The sequence below is a fragment of the Motacilla alba genome, chromosome 1A, assembly GCF_015832195.1.
Source record: "Motacilla alba alba isolate MOTALB_02 chromosome 1A, Motacilla_alba_V1.0_pri, whole genome shotgun sequence".
Taxonomy (NCBI): domain Eukaryota; kingdom Metazoa; phylum Chordata; class Aves; order Passeriformes; family Motacillidae; genus Motacilla; species Motacilla alba.
This window is the reverse complement of record NC_052031.1, coordinates 7,702,916-7,722,258: the sequence shown is the minus strand read 5'-3', so window position 1 is coordinate 7,722,258 and position 19,343 is coordinate 7,702,916. Positions and strand designations below refer to the sequence as shown.

Here is a 19,343-nt window from a genome sequence, read left to right as displayed (position 1 = left end):
AAAGACATTATTCAAAATCTCTGTAATTAAGGGAAGTACAATTAGGAGGTATATTCACAAAGTGCTTTTTTGTTGTTGTTGTCTCTAAAATTATTTCTTCCAAACAGCTGTATGCTGCTTTTCCCCCTGATCATACCTCTGCCTGCTAAGGGAAGATTATTCCCATTATGAAACAGATACCTGGACAGCAGCAGAAGTCCTGTAAACCCACAGAGCACCATGCCTGTGTCAGGAATCCTAATTCCTGCCTGGACACTCGTTTCAATGGCAGGCCATCCCACTTTCCCTCAGTACCATGCTGCCTCCTGTCCTCTTTGAGACTGAACACCGTGAATGGAAAACAAATGAGCACTTTCTGCAGCCCATAGTAATTCCCACAGTGTTTGCAGATTTTTTAACTACGCCAGTCAAGCCAAAGCAGGATCCAGAGCAATGCACACAACTCACATCCCAAGAAATTATGGGATTTTCTTCTGTTTCACACATGCCACATTGCACAGTGACAGATCTTTCATACACTCTCTTTGACAGACATAAACTCATTAGCCTGAGAAACTGCAGGATGAGACCAGACTGGCAGCCAAAGTGGTGAAACCGGCCCAAAACAATGACGTGGGCTGAAGTCCCAGAAAATGTGGTTCCACAGATGTGCCAGTGTTTATCTAAACTGCAGAAAAACTTGCTTTATTGTAAGCACTTTGATTAACTCATGGCTGCATAACTTGAATCTCCATCAGTTCTGGCTCCCATTTCTGTCCCAGTACCAGCAGGATTTCTTTTTGTAATTGTCCTTGATGCTTGCCACTGGAAGGCAGATCAAAGGTCTATTTTGATGGAATGATCTGCCAAAGGGTCATTTTTCCTTCTTGATCCTATCAGCATACTGTGAATTTGAATCTTCAAACCAACAGATTTCTAACCCTGTTGCTCACTGGTGATGGACCAAGAAGAAGAGTGGGCAGAGAGGGGTGTGGAGTGGGAATAAACAAGGAAATCCTGCCATGATGGATTTCTGTGAAAGACTGACAGACAGACAAAAATATCCACTCTCAGTGAGGGCCAGTGGTTCACTATAAGCAGTGGCACACGAGGTAGAGCTAACACCCCACCTGACTGACTGTGTGACCTCAGCTCAAGCCACAGGATCTCCCTGCACCTCGGGGGGAGAACAGCTTTCTTCAGAGATTTGGGCAAAAGCAGTAAACACATCCCTGTGTGTCTGAACTGTGACCACACTTTGTACAGCTTTTCACCTGAAATATATAAAGACATCCTGACTCACTGCTTTAGTGTTATTAATAAATCTTGCTTTATTTTTTCCTTTTGAAGGGTGCAGAGGGAAGCTATCAGGAAGGGAAGCAGAAAAGTAAGCTCTCTCATGACATCTCTGAATTCTTTAACAGTTTCGATTTTTTTTTTTTTAAGAAAGCTAAATAGCAAGAAATTGAAAGTGCTGCTTAACCATTCCAGAATCATGAAATCATGAAATTCAACTAAGGAGTCAAGAACTGTGAGCAATTCACTGCCACAATGAAGATGCTGAGGGCAGCAGAGCCTCCTCTTCCATTGCACAGAGGTTGAGCAGAGACTTTTACTTTAGCTGAACTAATATATTTTAACCCCTTGCAAACTGATCATTTGAGAGAAATACAAGTGCACAAAAGATCAGGACAGCTACCCTGCAGGACACATCATCCATCTCTCACCTTCCAGGAAACAGGTGAGCCTTTCTCTTATTTAGGTGGGGAATTACCTTCTTTCCTTATAAGAATTGTTTTTAAAAGACAGCAGCGTTTCCCATCAAAACACATCCCCCTGCAAGCAAACTGGCTCTGAGCATGCCAGCTGCTTGCCAGGTTCAATTTGGGGCTGAATGTGGCTAATGGCAACATGAACCACTTTCAGCATTGGAACAGATGCAACATTTGGTCTCATTCCAGCTGGAGAAGGGTGGGGAGGAAATGCAGTGTGTGGTGAGCGTGAAGATGGTCTCCTTTCCTAGAGTCCCACAGCTTGGTCTTCCATCAAGGGGGAGACCAAAAGCCATGGCAAACTTTCTTTAGTCTAAATTGCATCAGTTCAAGAGTTCATCCCAACTGGAGATAGGGAGATCAGTCACTTGTGGAGGGACAGAGCACAGATCCATCCCAGGGCATCCCAGGAGCTTCTTCTTCCTCGTGGCTGCTCCATATCACTAAGACATAGCTGAGCACAGATGCAGCAGCCACAGAAACAGCTGGAATTATTGCAGCATTGCTGTGCTTGCGAGGGTGACACACACCAGATGCTGCCAACAAGAAGGGCTGCATGACAACTTAGGAAGTTAAGGAATGATGCAAACTCTGGGGACATAAATTCTGTATTTTAGGTGTATGCTTTGATTTGTCATCCACTAAATCCTCCCTCTTCAGAATCCAGAGGAAAAAATAGTCTTCTACATTAGACGGAGACTTTGTGAACCTTCCTGATCCCAGAGTCCATTTGTTTAGGCATTTGATACTTAATTTTCAGAGAAACCATCTCTACTAAATAACTGGACATCACTATTTTCTGTCCCTCTCTAACTGCAAACTTTACTATTACACCTCTCAAATACCAGTTTGGGTGTTACCCACAGACTTACAGAAAGCAACACACATTGTGAAGACTGAATGTGATCTTTCTTTCTGTGAAGAAAACTGTGAAATGCATGAAAAGATTTCATGATTTGCCCCACAATGAGCATTTTTAAAATTGGGAGAACATTTCCAGAGGCAGGAACATGACACACTGTGGTGCTGGATACACTGCTGCCTTTGGGGCTGATAAAATTACTGGTGATTTGAAGCTGTAGCTTTCCTAAATAACTACAGAAGGAAAAAAAATGTTGTGGTTTGTACAGGTGACTAGTCTTTCTCACAAAAAGATGTTGTAAAGTACAGTTTAACTAGACATTGCCACAGGCAGCCACACACATTCCTACACACATGCAATAAAGCTGACAGCATATGCACTTAATAAAAAATTGACATGAGATCCAGTACTAACACCCACCACTGTGTAAGTCCTGTCAAACAGACCTCATTTCATTCTTCAAAAGGATAACAAGCCACTTGATAAAGGTGATGGAGTGGATGTCATGGACTTAGGGCTCCTAATACAGTTAGCTTAGTTTTGCACGTCACTCTGATGAAGAAAGGTGGTGCTGCACAACACCAGTGGGAAACATCTTCAAGGGATTTAGAACTGCCTGAATAACAGACAGCAGGTGGGGCTGTCAATTACAAACCATCCTTGAGCAGGGAGGAAGGGGCCTGTTCTGCCTGCCCAGGACTGAGTCTGATGGCTGCCCACATTTTTCCCGATGATCTGCCGGCAAAAAAGAAAAGGAATGGTATCAAGATTGTCAGGGAGAAACTGTTACCAAGCCTGAGCCCACTCAAAGTCAGTGTGCTTTAGCAGAGTCAGAGGTAAAGACAAGCTGCTGAGGGCAAGGAGTGCCAGCCCTGCCTGCAGAGGGCTGAAATGTATCCCAGAGAGCAGCAAGCTGAGGATTACAGCAGACCCACCATTCATCAAGAGCTTCCACTGTCAAGGCATCCAAAAAAGTCACTGGTGAGGTCTGGATAAATTTAGAGGTGGAGGAAGAGATATGTAGGATGAAATGTGTATTACAGGGAAGAAGATTGTTATAATGCTGCATATAGATGTGATTTGGCATTTTTATGAGGTCAGTACAAAACAAAAGGACTTTAAATGGTTATAAGATTAGAGGTGGTGTCCTCCAGTGAGAGAGCTGAAGTGCTTAATCTATGTAGTTTTTCACAAGAAGATTGAGTCAACTTGATTAATATATAGGCATCTCCAGGGGGAGAAAACACAAGATCCTGCTGCACTTTTTAATCAAGCAGACAAATGCATAAGAAGAGCTACCTTCTGGAAGCTGAACCCAAACAAACTCAAATTGGAAATAAGGCACAGATTTTTAATAGGAGGAACAGAACAATTTTGAATTGTTGGAACAATCTGTCATGGCATGTGATGGACCCTTTGTCTCTCAAGTGTTTAGTGCCGTTACTGGATACCATATGGAAGAAAAGCTCATGCCAAATATCCATTATCAGCCCCACCATCAGCCTGGTTGGGTGTATTTTAATGGTCTGTGAGGTCAGACCAGCAAATCTAATTAAACCCCTTACTCTGTGAGTCAAGATCAGTGGTGCCCTGCCATGAATCCACACACCATGAGGACTGGGGCACCCTGAAGCAGGAGCCCTGCCCACAGTGTAACCACTTCCAAGGAGTGCTTGCAGTACATCACTTGGCAGATCTGATTGCACTTTTCAGTCACTTGCCAGACATGGAAACAGCTCCCCAGAGGGCAAAAGAGACCATAAACAAGCTTGTCTCATTTGCCCTTTGACTGCAAGTCTCCAGGGTCACATTCTGTCTTTTAGTACTGTGGTGGCCCTCCTGGTGATTTTGGCAGACTAGGATCAAGATTAGTTGGCAAATAACTCTTCTACTAAGTGACCATAACATTCTCACATTGCTTAACTCTCTGATGCCCCAGCATCAGATCAGGGCAGGATTATCATGAACAAAGATTGACAGAGTAGATCCTCACATGTATTTGGCTACTCAGCTTCTCCTGAGCTCTGAAACTTTCCTCTGGAGTGTTTTCTCATGTCAAGTATCTTTCAGATACTGCCACACTGTGAGAGGGATCAGATTATCTGAGATTTCCCCAGAAGATTAACCAAAGCTGTCTCAATACCCTGCATCCTCCAACACCAAACTATAATGTATTCATTTGCTTTCCTCCCTTATGCAGCCCTGGCTACCAAGTCTTCCCTCTTTCCTCATCCAGCCTCCCATCCCACACCACTTGGACCCACTACTTCTACCTCCACCACTCTTCTCAGCAGACTTTTTCTTCCAGACATTTCTCACTTAACAATACCTAAAACCATCCCAGGTCTTCTGTTTAATCTGTTGCTACTGAACATGTGCACAGCCATGTGTATTCTTCTGTGTCTCACTGGCTCTCAATAACTAGGATTTAAAAAAGAAAAAGACGCGCGAATGGATTTTACCAGGTTGTACAACACCAGAATGGGACAGCAATTGAGCAGTTCTACACAAATCAATGAAAATACAAAGCAAAAATAATCTCAAACACTGCTTTTCCTTCTCTCCCCTCTCCATTCCTGTGTTGTTCATCCAAAGCCCCACAATCTGGGATTCAGGTGATGTGCTGCCATCTCCTGCAGGCAGAGTCAGGCCTGAATTGTCTCAGCCTCCCATGGGCAGAGGTGGGAATAAGAGGTTGGCAGCATCAGGCAGCTGTGTCTCAGAACAGCTGCTGTTTTCAGCAGACACATGCCACAAGCCTGGAGGGGAAGATGTAGCCAAGGACAAGCACATGGAGGCTTCTCAGTGATACTCTGGGGCACCAGGGTCCACACAACATGGAACCAAGGACCAACCAAAATACAGAATGAGGAGGGAAAAAAAGAGGAAGACAAAGGATGAGAGGAAATCATTGCTTTATTATTAATGTTTCCTATAATCTTGCCAGCTTCAGAATGTTTTCTGTGAATAATTTATACAAGGCTTCTCCAATAGACTGTGAATAATTGATGTTCATTTTCTTCAGTCATTATTTCCCAATGTGTTACCAGGAACTAGACTGAATCTTAATTAAAAAAAAAAAAAAAAAGACTGTCTAGGCTGTTTAGTCTTGAAATGTGATCATACTGAAACCTGATACAACTTGGAGAAGAGTACCTTCTGTGGAAAACCTTTGCATTTCATAAGAATAAATAATTTTTTCCTTTTATCCAAAAAAAAAAAAAAATTAAATTCAGCAAAGCTTTTTTCAGTTTACCTCTTTTCCCCAGCTGGCCTGGCACATAGAACACTTTTATTTTCACTTTATTGCATCATTTGGACATTGAAAGGTGTGGGTTTGGAATGGAAATAATCAATTCACAGCAGTGTGGTGTCGAGAGCAGGAATGCAGTGATCACCAAGAGGTTAGGAAGCACATTTGCTGCCAGGGTTTCAACAGCCATCCCAGTGGAGATGGCAGGAAACAGATCTGGAGGTGAGTGAGCAGCTCTCCAGCCCCTACTGACTCCAGCAGGTTGATTGTTCATCAACCAAAGCGGTTCCAGTGCCATTTGATGGCCCCTGCACACACACAGTCCTTGCCTCTCATCCCTCTACCAAGCCATAACAAATCTCAAAGTCTTGCCAACTGCTTCCCTCTTGAAAGAGAAATCAGCGACTCAGAGGAATTTCTTTTAAACTTTTTTAATTACATTGTGCACACAACCAAGGTGAAGAATTCAGCAAAAGACACTAAGGCCAACCTTTCTCCTCATAAACTCAGTACACACATCAACATGCAGCTCCTAGTAACTTTTCCCCAGAGAAGATAATTAAATTCTGAGGGTTCAGTGCAAACTCTTCAGCTTTTTAACGATTTACCTATTTTGTTTTGAATCTCTGCTTCAAAAAGCCAACCATGTCACTCGTTCTGCAAAGACAGAGTCTTGCTCATGCACAGAGTAAAAATTCTGGAAAAAAACCTTGTAAAACTGGGGTATCTCACATGGAAATGCCATGAAGTCCAGCATCAAGCTTCAGCCCAGGTGAGAAGCCCAATAGCACCAGTAAGACTCACATACCTGAGTGGAGTTAGGAACACAAATTAGCAGGGATGCTCTAAGGAACAGGAATAAACATCTGCCCAAGTGCTTTGCTAAATCACAGCCTTTCCGTAGCAACTCTCAAACTGTGCTGTGCACACCCCTGCTAGCTGAACAGCTTTGCTCCATGGCAGCCCTGCATTATTATGTGTGTGCACACAAAATTTGCAGATGCCCACTGACTTTAGGGGAGTTAGGAGCAGGCCCAGTTCTTACCTGCTTGGGATATCCAACTTTACCAAAGACTGAGAGAACATCAAACTCAAAACCTTCATTTAAGTTCTCTGTTATGAAAGAAAAATGCTAAAACTCCTGCTGATCACTTAAATTGCCATAAAGTGTTATGAAGTGTACAGCCTTAAAAAGGTCATTTTGCCTAATTGAGTCTGCAATTAGCAGGAAGATCTGTATCTCCTCCTGTGGAATACTGGGAGCAGACTACACAAGTTAGAATACACTCAACAAACACAGCTCAGTAGCAATGAATCAGGTCAAATTCTGCTCTCAGACTCCAGTAAAGCCCATTGTAATTGAGGACAGTCTATTTTCTGAAGCTGGTGGAGCTTTTCACATTTCTCATTTGGTACAGGCTCACACAACTCACTTGAAAACTGAAGCACATTTCTGATTTCAAAGAAGTTACTCCCACCTTGGTGGCACCAGGTGAAAGTGCACTTTGCTAAGCAGAGCCACAGAATCACAGAATCATTAAGGTTGGAAAAGACCTCTAAATGCACCTAGTCCAACCTTTAACCCAACACTGCCTGCACCACCAATAAACCATGTCCCCAGGTGCCACATCTACATGGTTTTTCAACACTTGCAAGGATGGTGATTCCACCACCTCCCTGGGCATCCTGTTCCAATAATATGATCAAGTTCTTCTATATTATCAACTTTTTTTTTGGTCTCTTTTCTTAAGAAATCCTCCTGATTACAACTGGCATTTTGATACTGACTATAATAATGACCCTATCAGCACTTTTTCCTCTTGAACACAGCAAATCCAGCACCTTTAAAAATGCTCTATTATTGTCACTATAATTTCTTTATTATGCTCACAGCACTACAAAATGAGCAGACATTTATGAGATAAGGTACAACCTATTCTTGCCTAGGATGGCAAAAAAAGAACTAATATTCTGTGGAATAAGAGAGTTAATATTTAAAGAGGGTATGAGGTCAAAATGTGAACCTTTTAAGCTCTTTTTGGGCAAAAATTCTGCTGAGAGGTGAGAATATCAGTGCACCTGGGCACATTCTATAGAGGGGGGGGAGGCAGGCAGGCAGGCAGGCAGGCAGGCAGGCAGGAAGGAAGGAAGGAAGGAAGGAAGGAAGGAAGGAAGGAAGGAAGGAAGGAAGGAAGGCTCCAAATTCAGACTCTGGAGTGTAAAACATGCAGCATATGGTCAGGCTGGCAGAAGAGCCTGATGGTGGCCACAAAAACAGACTGCAGTGCCGTGTCAGCAGGAGCACCATGCCAAGTGCTGCTCCCACTGCCAAATCCCAAAAAGTCCCCATTAAACACTGCCTACAGCCCCACACCAAAACAAAGGGCTCCCAGAGATCCCAGCCATAAGGGGGTGCAGGCAAGGGCTTAGCCCTAAAGCAAGCTGCTCCCTTGGACTGCCATTAATATTTTTCCATTTAAAAAGCCAAGGAACTGCCCTGATGGCAGCGATCCTTATCAGCTAAACTCCCTTCCTGCTATCAGACCCACGAAGGGATCAGAGGGAGATCTGTGGTAATTAAAAATGAAGGAGATCAAATTGGTAAAGCACATTCCCAACTGTCAGGAGTGATTCAGAGGTCTGGATTCTGCTGAAAGAGGCTCTCTGTCTGCCACTCCCCCCTCCATGTATGTACCCGACCTCCAGAACAGTATTGGGAAGATGCCCAGAGGGGATACCTTAAATGGGAAGCAGAGGAGAGCCAGAATAGCTCTAGGAGTAATAAATATTACCTTTTCCCTGGCCAAAATATTTCTGGACTTTTAATGCATGTCTTCACAGGAACCCTTGCAACAATGATGTGGCAGCATCAAGAATGTGACTCAGCTCTGAACAAACAGAAACCTGAGAGAGGTGCCCAAGCAGTCTGGTGTGGCCATGACACGGGGGACACAGGTGTGGCCAGCCCCACAGGGTGACCACTGAGGTACCACACCACGCTGAATGGGTAAACACAGGCTGCAGGGTCTGAAAATGGTGATGACTGCAGCCCCACAGAGCAAAGAGAACATTAAAAAATAGAGGGGACTGAAATACAGAACAAGGCACGTTGCAACTGCTGCAGAGCTGCTACTGCAGCTTCCCTCACGTATCTGGGTCACTGCATAGCAGGACCTCCTACAACACCTCCAAAATCTCTCATGTTAGCTTCCTCCTTCCTTCCCACCTACATGGGAAAGATGTGGAGGGCAGGAAGGCGGCACGAGGGGAAGGTGGATCATTGTGCTGCTCTGTGCTCATGGAAAGAAAAAAGCATAAAAATCCTTCTCCTAGTAATCAGGTCACAAAGCAGTCAAAACATGACAGCCTGGCTACTCTGCACCCCATGACTGCTTCTCAGAGGACACTGTCTTCTCTGCAGGTAAGCTGTGCTGATGAAGTTTCGGAAGACTCAAAAACAGTGTAGAATCCTGGCAGATTTTGGAGCCTACAGCAGTTTCAGGGAATGTTGAGGCTGTGCTCAGCAGGACACAGTCAGCTGTGATTTGCAGGTCACTGTGTGCTTCAAAATGCAGCAGAGCACAGAGACACCCAACCTCATTTTAAATGGTTTCATTCAAATGAAAAGCAGTAAAACACAACATCCTGAACACGAGCACATCTCAGGACACCGACTGAGCTCTGATGCCACAGTCCAATTGCTCCAGATATGGGAAGCACCTGAGCTAACACATTTTTAGCAATCTCAAGTGTGTTTCCACTCCACTGGAGGCCACAGTCTAGACGTATTTACGAAGCAGGAGACATTTAACATATTGTTATGCCATCTTTCAAATTTCTAGTTCAGGCACAATTTAAAGAGAGCGACTGCTGAGCATTTGGAAGAAGGAGAGGTTGGCACAGTATTCTCAGGATTCAAAATTAATGACAGCCTGCACATCACTTCTCTTTTCAGAGAGCAGTAAAGATCAGTGGCAGATATCCTCAAGCAGCAGCATTTCTGAGTAGATGAAAACAACTGCAAACATTGTGAAGTCAGCAGTGATGGCAGTTGTGTTCCAAAAAAACTCACTTTCTCATACAGATTCCCTCATACCATTGTGTCCACTGAGGGCTCTACCAACCTCAAGGAAACAATAAAAAAAAAGCCCTAAGAGCTTATGCTGCTTCACAACTGCAACTGCTATACAAGTGCAACCCTCTCTTAAAGTCAGAGACACAGTTGGCCACAGGGTATGTCAGGAGTAATAGATGCTGAACAAAACTTCTGAAGATAGCAGACCTCTGGAAGGAGGAAACTGGAAGCTGGAAATTGTCCTACCCAGAGTGACTTTACTGTAGGCCCTGATTCTGTAGGATGAAGGACCAAAGAGAAACCCAAGGGGACTCCAGGATTCTACCAAATGCCAGAATGAGCCCCAGTTCCCATGTTCTGGCCACCTGAGAGATGTAGGAGAATCTGAATAAATTTGTACAATGTCCAGAAAGACTCAGCTCAGAGGATATGGCATAGTTCTGGCATTTGTTCATAGACCTTGGGATAAAATAGCACCAGGCCCAAGAGAGAAGGAAGGCATCTCAAGGAGACATTAATGGGAGTTGTGCGCAGCCCCTGGCCAAGCCTGCAGCACAAATCTCACTCTGCACACAATCCACAAAGAACATGATTTGTAGAAGCCTCAGATACAGAACCTTTTGTTTTCCTTAGGCTGCAGAAATTCATGCTTTTAGTGTAAGATGTCCTTGGTACAGCTGCTGTATTGTCAGATGAGACAGAAGCCACCAGCTTAGAGAATACAAGACAGTGAGGAGATATCTGTCAGCATCTTCAACACAACTCATCACCAACAACAGACCCCCACGTGTAAACTCTAGAGATTTGTGGGGCAGTCACTTTCCAAAAGCTGCCTCTCCCAGTTTATACCACCCACTGGAGCCAGACTTACTTACCCCAGCCACTGGACTGTCAGCCAAACTCTATGCTGGTTAAAATATTTTACAGCAAAAGCCACTACTTTAACCAAGCTGAATGTGAAAGGTGTTCCTATACAATTCTACTGAATTGTGACTGACTGCTGTTAGCAGATTCATGTTTTCAGGCTGAAAGATTGGTTGTTCTTTAAGCAAAAGGTGAAAGACTAAGAGATGAGAAAACCAAAAATTACTTTTGCCATCAGAACATGGCCAGACAGCCCCTGCTGCCACTTAATTTACTACAGACAGAAAAAAAGATAGAACTCCAAGAGCCCAGGGAGATAGGATCTGAGGGGTTCAGCAAAAAAGTCAAATATCTGATTGCTTCTCAAACCAGCTGAATTGCCATGGGATTTAAAAGCAACACTACAAGAAGGAGATGAGTTTTCCAGTGTATTTAACAGAATCCTGTATTTTGGTGTATAATATCAGAGCCCGTGTCCTGGGAAAAGTTTTCACCTTGTCTAGCAGGGGCCAGATATTGAAAATCCAGATTCATCTATTGTAACAAAGCAGCTGAATTCTCATTGGAATTGATTTAAGACCAGAAACAGGCACAAACAATAGAAGATGAAGAGGGAAGTGAACCATTTGTCAAAATCTGTAGCACAAAGTTGAGGATAGTGTAATGTTGCGGGACTTAAACCATTTATCACAAGATTTAAGAAGAAATAATGTACATCACAAAAAAATAGTTATACCTATGTCCTCCAGGATACATCAAAAGTGGTTGTGCAGCAGAAGAAATAAAACTATCAGCTCCTCTATACTGCAGGCAGCAAGAAGTGATAGGCTTGAAGTATAACAAGGGAGATTCAACAGCAGAAAAATCTTTAACATGAGAGAACATGAAAAGAACTAAATATCTGGAGAGCTTCTGGGCTCTTCATCACAAGAGGTGCCTGGAAACAGTCCAGCCAAATATCAGCCATGAATGACAGTCATTTCTACTACAGCTATTTGGGCTGGAGGGTGAATTATGGGATCACCTGAGGTGCTTCTCAGGTCTATATTTCTGTAATTTTAAAAGCACATCCTGAGGATATACAGAGACTCCACATTTAAAACCCTGGAAACTACATCCAAATACCAGGAATGACACATTCTCAAATGATGCTTGCAAGCAGTCAGAAACCTTCCAGTGATCAACAATGCTACAGAAAACATTTATGTACCTCACACTGAAACACAGAGAAATGAAAATAAACCTTTGGAGGAGCAGAGTCAGAAGTGAGTAAATCTGACATCTGCTGCAATAGAACTGACAAGACGTAGCCACTGTTCATCCTATTTGTCAGATACAATAATTTATACCCCCTGGTATAAATTACTGCTAGGATCTTTTGTGGAGAGAATTGTTAGAGCAAGGAAGTGTGATGGGAAAGAACATTCAGACTGGGGAGCTATGAAACAGTGAGGGCTGTGTTTGCAGTTTATATCCCCCAGATGCAAAAAAGTGTCCCAACATTAAAAAAAAAATGCAGAACCAAGCGATATGAAAACACTCCAAGTTGTTAAAAATAAATGCATAAATAAATAAAATGCAGGAGCTTCATCATAAAAATAACAACAGGCAAATATGACATTTACCATTTCTTATGCATTCAGTTTATGAATTAGCTAAATAATGGAAGTAATGAGAATGTGGACACTATGCAAATATAGCTTGACCACTGGTGGTCACCATTTTGGCCAATACAGCTGTAGATGACTGGAGAGCTGCAGAACTGGAGAGCAGGGCAGCTCAAGACAAGCAACCACAGCTCTTCAGGGGATGCTGTCAGAGATGGGCCTTGTCTGTGAATCAGCAGAAAAGGGTACCTGCAACAGACAGTGACTTTCATGGCTACACTGCAAAGACAATCCCTGCTCCACAAGTCCAGGAGACAGAAAGCTGGGTTGCAGGGGAAGGACAACTCAGGGAAACTCAGGACATCAGTGACAGCCCTACAAATGTAAATAGCACAAAAAGCTAGTAACAGTCTGTAAAATGAAAAGTCATAACGTACTGCATTCCTTCCCTCTCACGGGGTCAGGTAGTCCAGAGCACTCCGCTGACGGATTCGGGACAGCCACCCTCCATCTGGAGCCGCTGCTGTCGCACTCTGTGTACTCAAAGTGGTAATCTGTCTGCAAGCAATTACAAAGAGTGTCAGTTTCATCATAACATTTGCATATTAAGCTCATTAATCAAGACTGGGATTAGCAAGCTCAGTTGTAATTAAAGCAGAGGGGAAGTGGCTGGCGTGGACCACACTGTGCAGCTTTGATGATCTGATGATTGCCGTGTCTCATCACAGAGCAAGCGCGGCTCCCGTCAGATGCTGTGTAGCACAAAGGCTAGGGCAGAAGGTGGGATTTGCAAAAGCACTTGATAGACAGGAGGAGAGTCCACTAGAATTTTTTTCCCAGACTCTTAGAGCAGGATTGATGGAAAATTTCTGCCCATCCCAGTATCTGATCTACAGCAGCCAAGGAGGCTTCCTCTCTGATCAATGGAGCAAGCCATACTTGAGCACAGGTCATCCCATGATAGGCTGGATGTGTAAGATGGATGGAATGATTCCTCCTGCAAGTGCCTTTCCCTCTTTGTCAGTTTCAGAGGAATCCCAGGCAAATTAGGGCAGATAACCCCAGTATTGGGATACCTGAAAATGTCATCCAGGGTCAGCTTTGAGGAGTACCTCACGGCAGAATTGTGGTGTGAGGGGAGATCAGGACCATGGTTTCTGTGGCTGAGATAAGCCCTGGGCAGACTCAGTGAAAAAGAGTAAGAAACTTCCTAGCATTAGCTAGGAAAAAATATTAGCTATTTGTCTTATTAATAGTATTGATTCAGATCCCACATAAAATCTAAACTCACATTTAATTACATTTTTAGTTTTGTGTTTATAGCTCTGTTTTCAAATTCATAGCCCAGAAGTTTATGATTAAAATAAACCTCAGCAACATCTCATTTTTCAACCAGTTTGGGTGGAGCTGGCAGAAATGGTGAATAATCTTCTTCAGAGGCAACAGACCCATGTTCAAATGACACACCCTGGCAAGCTCCATAAGATGCTTCATATGGGCAAAGCCACCTCCAGCTACCTCGGCAGTCAATCAAGGTAAAATATTGGCCATGTGCCTATTTTAGACACCTGGGGGATAAGGAGGGGACAAGAAGATAACACATCCTAGAAACACTTTTTTCTCCCCACTGGCTACAGAGGAAAACTAGCTACTTAATTTGGATGGAGTCTTCTCCATTTCCTCAGGGCAACCCCACCTCCAACACTGCACATCCCTTCCTGGCCCATGAAAGCACCACCAAAACCCATGTTACCAAGGAAAATTTAGGCACAGACTCGTTTGAGAAGTTTTGGTGCAGCCTGGTGTGGTGAGCCATAAAGTCTGGTGGGCTCCTTTCAATTTATCTGTCTTCTGCAGGCAGGACTGGCCATGAACCAGGGAGGGGAGGCAGTGGCCGTGTCTGCAGCCCAAGGCACAAGCACAAGAGCTCTTCAGCTGCTGCAGCTCACTCTGACTACAGCAAACCCCACCCAGGGGCAGCAGAAATCTGCCTTCCTGCCACAACTGCAGACATCAGGCCCTTATTCTGCTGCCCTAGGAGGAGCTACTCTGTGCACACAGGGATTATTCTGGGGGCAATCTTCTCCTGTTCCTTTCCTTGCCACTGACATTGTACGTGATGGAGCAGAAGAAGGGAGAGCAGGTGGAAAAGAGATGATCCATGCTGGCTCTGATATAGAATAGTTAATTCCTGCAAATATTCAGACTCACATGGAGAAGACTTGCAATTCTCCTCATTCACTTGCAGAAAAACAAACAATACTGGGTTTAATACTTCTCCTACTGTAACCATAGCTCTCCAGAGATATTCAGATGTTAATAAAGTTCTACCTAAACATCATTAAAGACTTTGCTATTTTGCATCCAGGTGCAAATAATAATCTGATTTCTCTGGAATTAATATTTTCATGGCTGAATAATTATCTTTGTAGCTCAATCAATGATTTAGAATCCTAACTTGCAGCATAGTGGAAAGGAGAACTATTTGTCTCAAAAAACCAAACCCAGATCAACACATGAAATATAATATAACAAGCTGCCAAGTCTACAAATATACTCAATTATAATATGTATTTTCCCCCTTTAATCTCATTATGCAATCTTTCAGGAATACTTTAAAAAATATTCCTGAATCATCTCAGTATGAAATCTGCCATAAGGCAACCAGAATACACAAATGTAATGGAGTCATCTCCTAGTTCACATGACATAAGAAAAAATGTATCTATTAAATTAAATATGCAAGATTGGAGTGAAGCAAAGAAAAGGATACTGAAGTGCTCTGACTCTGACTTACTTTCAGATCCATTTTCTATTTAATATCAGATTTTTAAAAAAATTACAGCAAGCAGTTTGGTGTCAACAATCCAGGTTGCTCTCATAGCCACCCTCTCAAAGCATACCTCAGTGACGTTGTGCCAGCAATGCAATCCCTCTGCAGCCAAAGCAGCTGTGAGGGACACATCATGCAGTGCAGAAACACCCCCTCTAATGGCTGGATAACTGTCAACTATCAACAGGGATTCAAAATTCAGGCCACTCACAAAAATTATAAAGAATAAAAGGCTTTTGCTCTGCTTCCATGTTCAGGCAGATGAGTCAAATTTCCATCCCTCCAGGGAAACCTCTCCAGCTTTAACCAGTCAGGTGAGGTTCCTGGAGAGATGGACCCAACACATCATTCCCTCTGATCACCCCATCCCTGTGTGTAGCTGCGTCCACAGAGGAGACACAAGAATCAAAAGGTTTGTACAGCAGAACAAGAGTTCTGTGTGGTCTCTTTCCATTACTTTTCCCTGTACTATGCTCAGTTCCCTTGGGCATGAGTGGTTGGGTTGGGGTTTTTTGTTTATTTATTTTCTATTTGACTTTCAACTCAGCTTTGTGTCTGAAAACACCTCTATGGACATGGCATTTATCTGGTAAGTGACTGTATTGAGGACTCTTCAAATTAACTTTTGCCTTTGGTTGGGCACACATGCATAGCTCCAAAAGTCTCTGCCAGCTACCAATGCTACTCTCTCAAAATCAGAGAACCAGAGAATTCCAGAATGGTCTAGGTTGGAACATTAAAGATCATCTAGTTCCAACCTTCCTGCAAAGAATCTACGAAAAAAAATGCCCAGAGAAACTGTAAATACCTCATCCATGGAAGCGTTTGAGGCCAGGTTGGATGGGGCTTTGAGAAACCTGGGATAGTGGAAGATGTCCCTGCCATGGCACAGGGCTTGGCATGAGATCTTTAAGGTACCCTCCCAACACAAACCATTCTGTGATTCAATGATTCTATGAAACAAACACTGAGGCCCAGCTGTATCCATCTTTATAACCAGAACACATTTGTGCTGCCTCACAGGCACGGCAGCAGCTCACAACTTCAGCTTTAAATTCACCAGCCTGGCTCCTTATGGTGGGTAACGCAACTGGAACCCACGGTTCAGCTGCATGATCCAGCACCTCAAACAGCTTCAGCAGCCACGGTGATGCCCTCAGCCCCCAGCACAGCTCAGGTCCATCCCTGGGAGCTGGAAGAACACCTTGGCTGCAGCACCCACAGCTTCCATCACACGCAACATTTGCAGGAATGTTTACTGGAAATTTCCCATTAATGCTGCTTACAGGGCTCAGAGCCTCTAATCTGCCTCAGGAATTTGAACTCCCAAATACAGAAGGCTGAGCATGGAGCACCACAGCACCATGGGACACTTACAACACCTTTGTTCCTCATGGAAAAATGCCATCATGTTGGGATTTCCTCGTGGAATCATAGAGTGGCTTGTATTGAAAGGAACATTAAAGATTGTCTACTTCCAAACCCATGACAGAAAAATTTCTTCACCCACCAGTTCTCTGAAGTGAATTTCATGGCAAATCCATTGCCAGATGTTATGTGTTGCCAGCTACTACTCTGGCTTTGCTTTCAATATTTTTTCCCACTATCATCCACTCATACAGTACCTTTACATTTGGCCACAGGCCTGTTTTATTTTTAACTGTAATTTTGACTCTGTTTTTTTACTTTTCTGCACTTGGCCTTCATCTTCTAAATACGTCCCTCCTCCAGTTCAACTATAATTTCCTATAGCATTTCCTATTTTATTGATCATAATTCCTAGGATTTGGCAAAACTAGTTTGAATTTCAGACCCAAAGAGAAAGTTTCCATTGGAAAGTGTCTCTCAGGAAAAAAAGTAACAACATCCCACACAGGGTTAAACTTGGAAAAAAATGCAATTTTCTAAATGGAAAATTGATGCTGTTCCAAGAAACCGCTCGGGATCAATGTGTAGTCCTCAGCATTAAATTTCAAATGAAAGGTTAATAGTAACCTGGAAAATGCTACCAAAAATAGGCATCTGCATTTGCTTTACCCTGTGCTGAATTTTGCTTTATTGTTCTTGGAGAATTAGTGAAATCACATCAGCAGTACCATGCAAAGCTGTAATGAGACACTCTCTGACCTACACATGCTCTATTTGAAGGACGCCCTGCACGAAAAAGAAGCTCTGGTGCACGCACATGATGTCAAAGAGATGGTGCACTGGTCACAGCTCTGCCAGGGGGAGGAAAACACGACAGAATTTTTCCAGCATCCCATGCTCAAAACCCATCAATATGGGATCGATGGTGTGGGGCTGGCACCCTCACACACATCCTGTGCAAAGCTCCAGCAGACATCTCCTGGCTCCCTGGGGCACCCACACCTCCACACCTGAGCAACATTTCGGCAAGGTGTGTCCCACCCTGTGTCCCCTGCAGCCCCACTGTCCCCGTGTCATACAATTCTTGTCTTCACTACCAAGTGTCCCTCCGTGCCCAGCTCCCCAGGCCCAGTGCAGGTAATGTTAGATGTTTCCAGACCTCTGCATCTGGGCTAGACACCTCACAGTCCTCCACAAAAGTTGACTGGCACAGGCATTTCCAGGGCACAGATCCTCTGTCTTAAAGTAAAAGCCTATTTCAGGGCATTTCTGAAACTCTACAAGTATTGTTTTTTTCTCCTGACTGGAGAGCTTTCTTCCAGACAACCCCCATAGCAATGAGCATTCTCCACTACAAAGAGCAACACCCTCTTCAGTGCCCTTCCTATTTTTCTGCACCAGTTTCTTCATTCCTGCCTTTCACATAGATGGGAGGTGCCTTGCACTCCTTCCATTTAATTAGAAAGGAAGAGCAGAAAGGGCACAAGCCCTTACAACCAGTTCCCAATGCACTGAACCCTCAGTCTGGGCAGAAAATACTGGATGAAGCTCAGGAGCAAAGAGCATTTACCATATCTGTTATGAAACACAATAGCAAAAGGCTCCTGCAATATAACAGCTTGCTCTACTCCTGCTGTTTTCCAACCACAGACATCACTGAGTCGAATGAAAAACAAAACAAAACACAAAAAGAAAAACAAGGAAAGGAAAAGGAAAAGGAAAAGGAAAAGGAAAAGGAAAAGGAAAAGGAAAAGGAAAAGGAAAAGGAAAAGGAAAAGGAAAAGGAAAAGGAAAAGGAAAAGGAAAAGGAAAAGGAAAAGGAAAAGGAAAAGGACTCTTCTATGCTACCTGGACAATATTACTAACCAAAAGCTCTCAAGAGGTTGTTACTCCTTCCCTGGACTTCTGGTTCCACTGATACTTTTTCTTAACCCGATTAACTGCACACAATGCTATTAAAAGATACTGCTTGCCAAAAGGGGCATCCATAATCTTTACAGACCTCTGCGCTGTCTATATTTACATGTACAATAGGGATTAGTTGTGTATTTATTAAAAAAAAACCCTCAACCCTCCCCACAAATAAAAGCCTCTTTTAAGGAAAGAATGGCTACAGGCAGAGATAAGAAGGGAACCCAGCCTCACTGAGCACTGCTGTGATTCCCCCCAGACTAATCTCAATGAAAATGAGTCAACATTTTCACTTCCCTGCTACACCAAGAAATGTCATCCCAAAAGACAGCAGATGCAGAGACATGGCATTCTCCCTGCATGGCTGTTTCCCAAGTCTGGCATCCATAGCATTAGCACACTCAGGGACTACACTTTCAACACTCTGAGACTACTCCAGAGCTTTCAAGGGCTGTTTATCAATCACTTCTAACTCAGGCCTTAAAAAGGAGAAGCAAGTTCCCATTTCTTGTTAGTTCTGAGCTTCTAGCCCTTCCTCCTCTTTCACCACGCTCATTATTTGTAATTCTATCCCAAATATCCCTGCTGCCCCTCTGTGCTCCTATCACCCAGCCCATGAGGAAGCAACAGACCCTTGAGTCAGCAGGGCTGTCACATCGCTCCTCCGGACCTAATGCCCAGCTCTACACCTCCCCACCATGAGTACATTCCTCTTTAATCTCCTTTGAAATTACTTATATCAGTGATTTTTAGCTGAAAATTTGAGCCAGGTTTTCAATTATTGCTAAATCTCCAAATTCCTAAAGACATTTATGTGTA

At 43.5% G+C, this 19,343-nt stretch overlaps 1 protein-coding gene across 3 annotated transcripts in view; it reads right to left on the bottom strand.

The window, feature by feature from the left end:
• The window catches only part of ELAPOR2 (endosome-lysosome associated apoptosis and autophagy regulator family member 2), a 94,320-nt gene that overhangs the window by 32,990 nt on the left and 41,987 nt on the right, over positions 1-19,343 (bottom strand). For all 3 annotated transcript variants that reach the window (XM_038154209.1, XM_038154210.1, XM_038154211.1), the window contains exon 2: positions 12,850-12,970. In XM_038154209.1, coding sequence (XP_038010137.1) covers positions 12,850-12,970 — 121 coding nt within the window. The remainder of the gene's footprint in view (positions 1-12,849; positions 12,971-19,343) is intronic.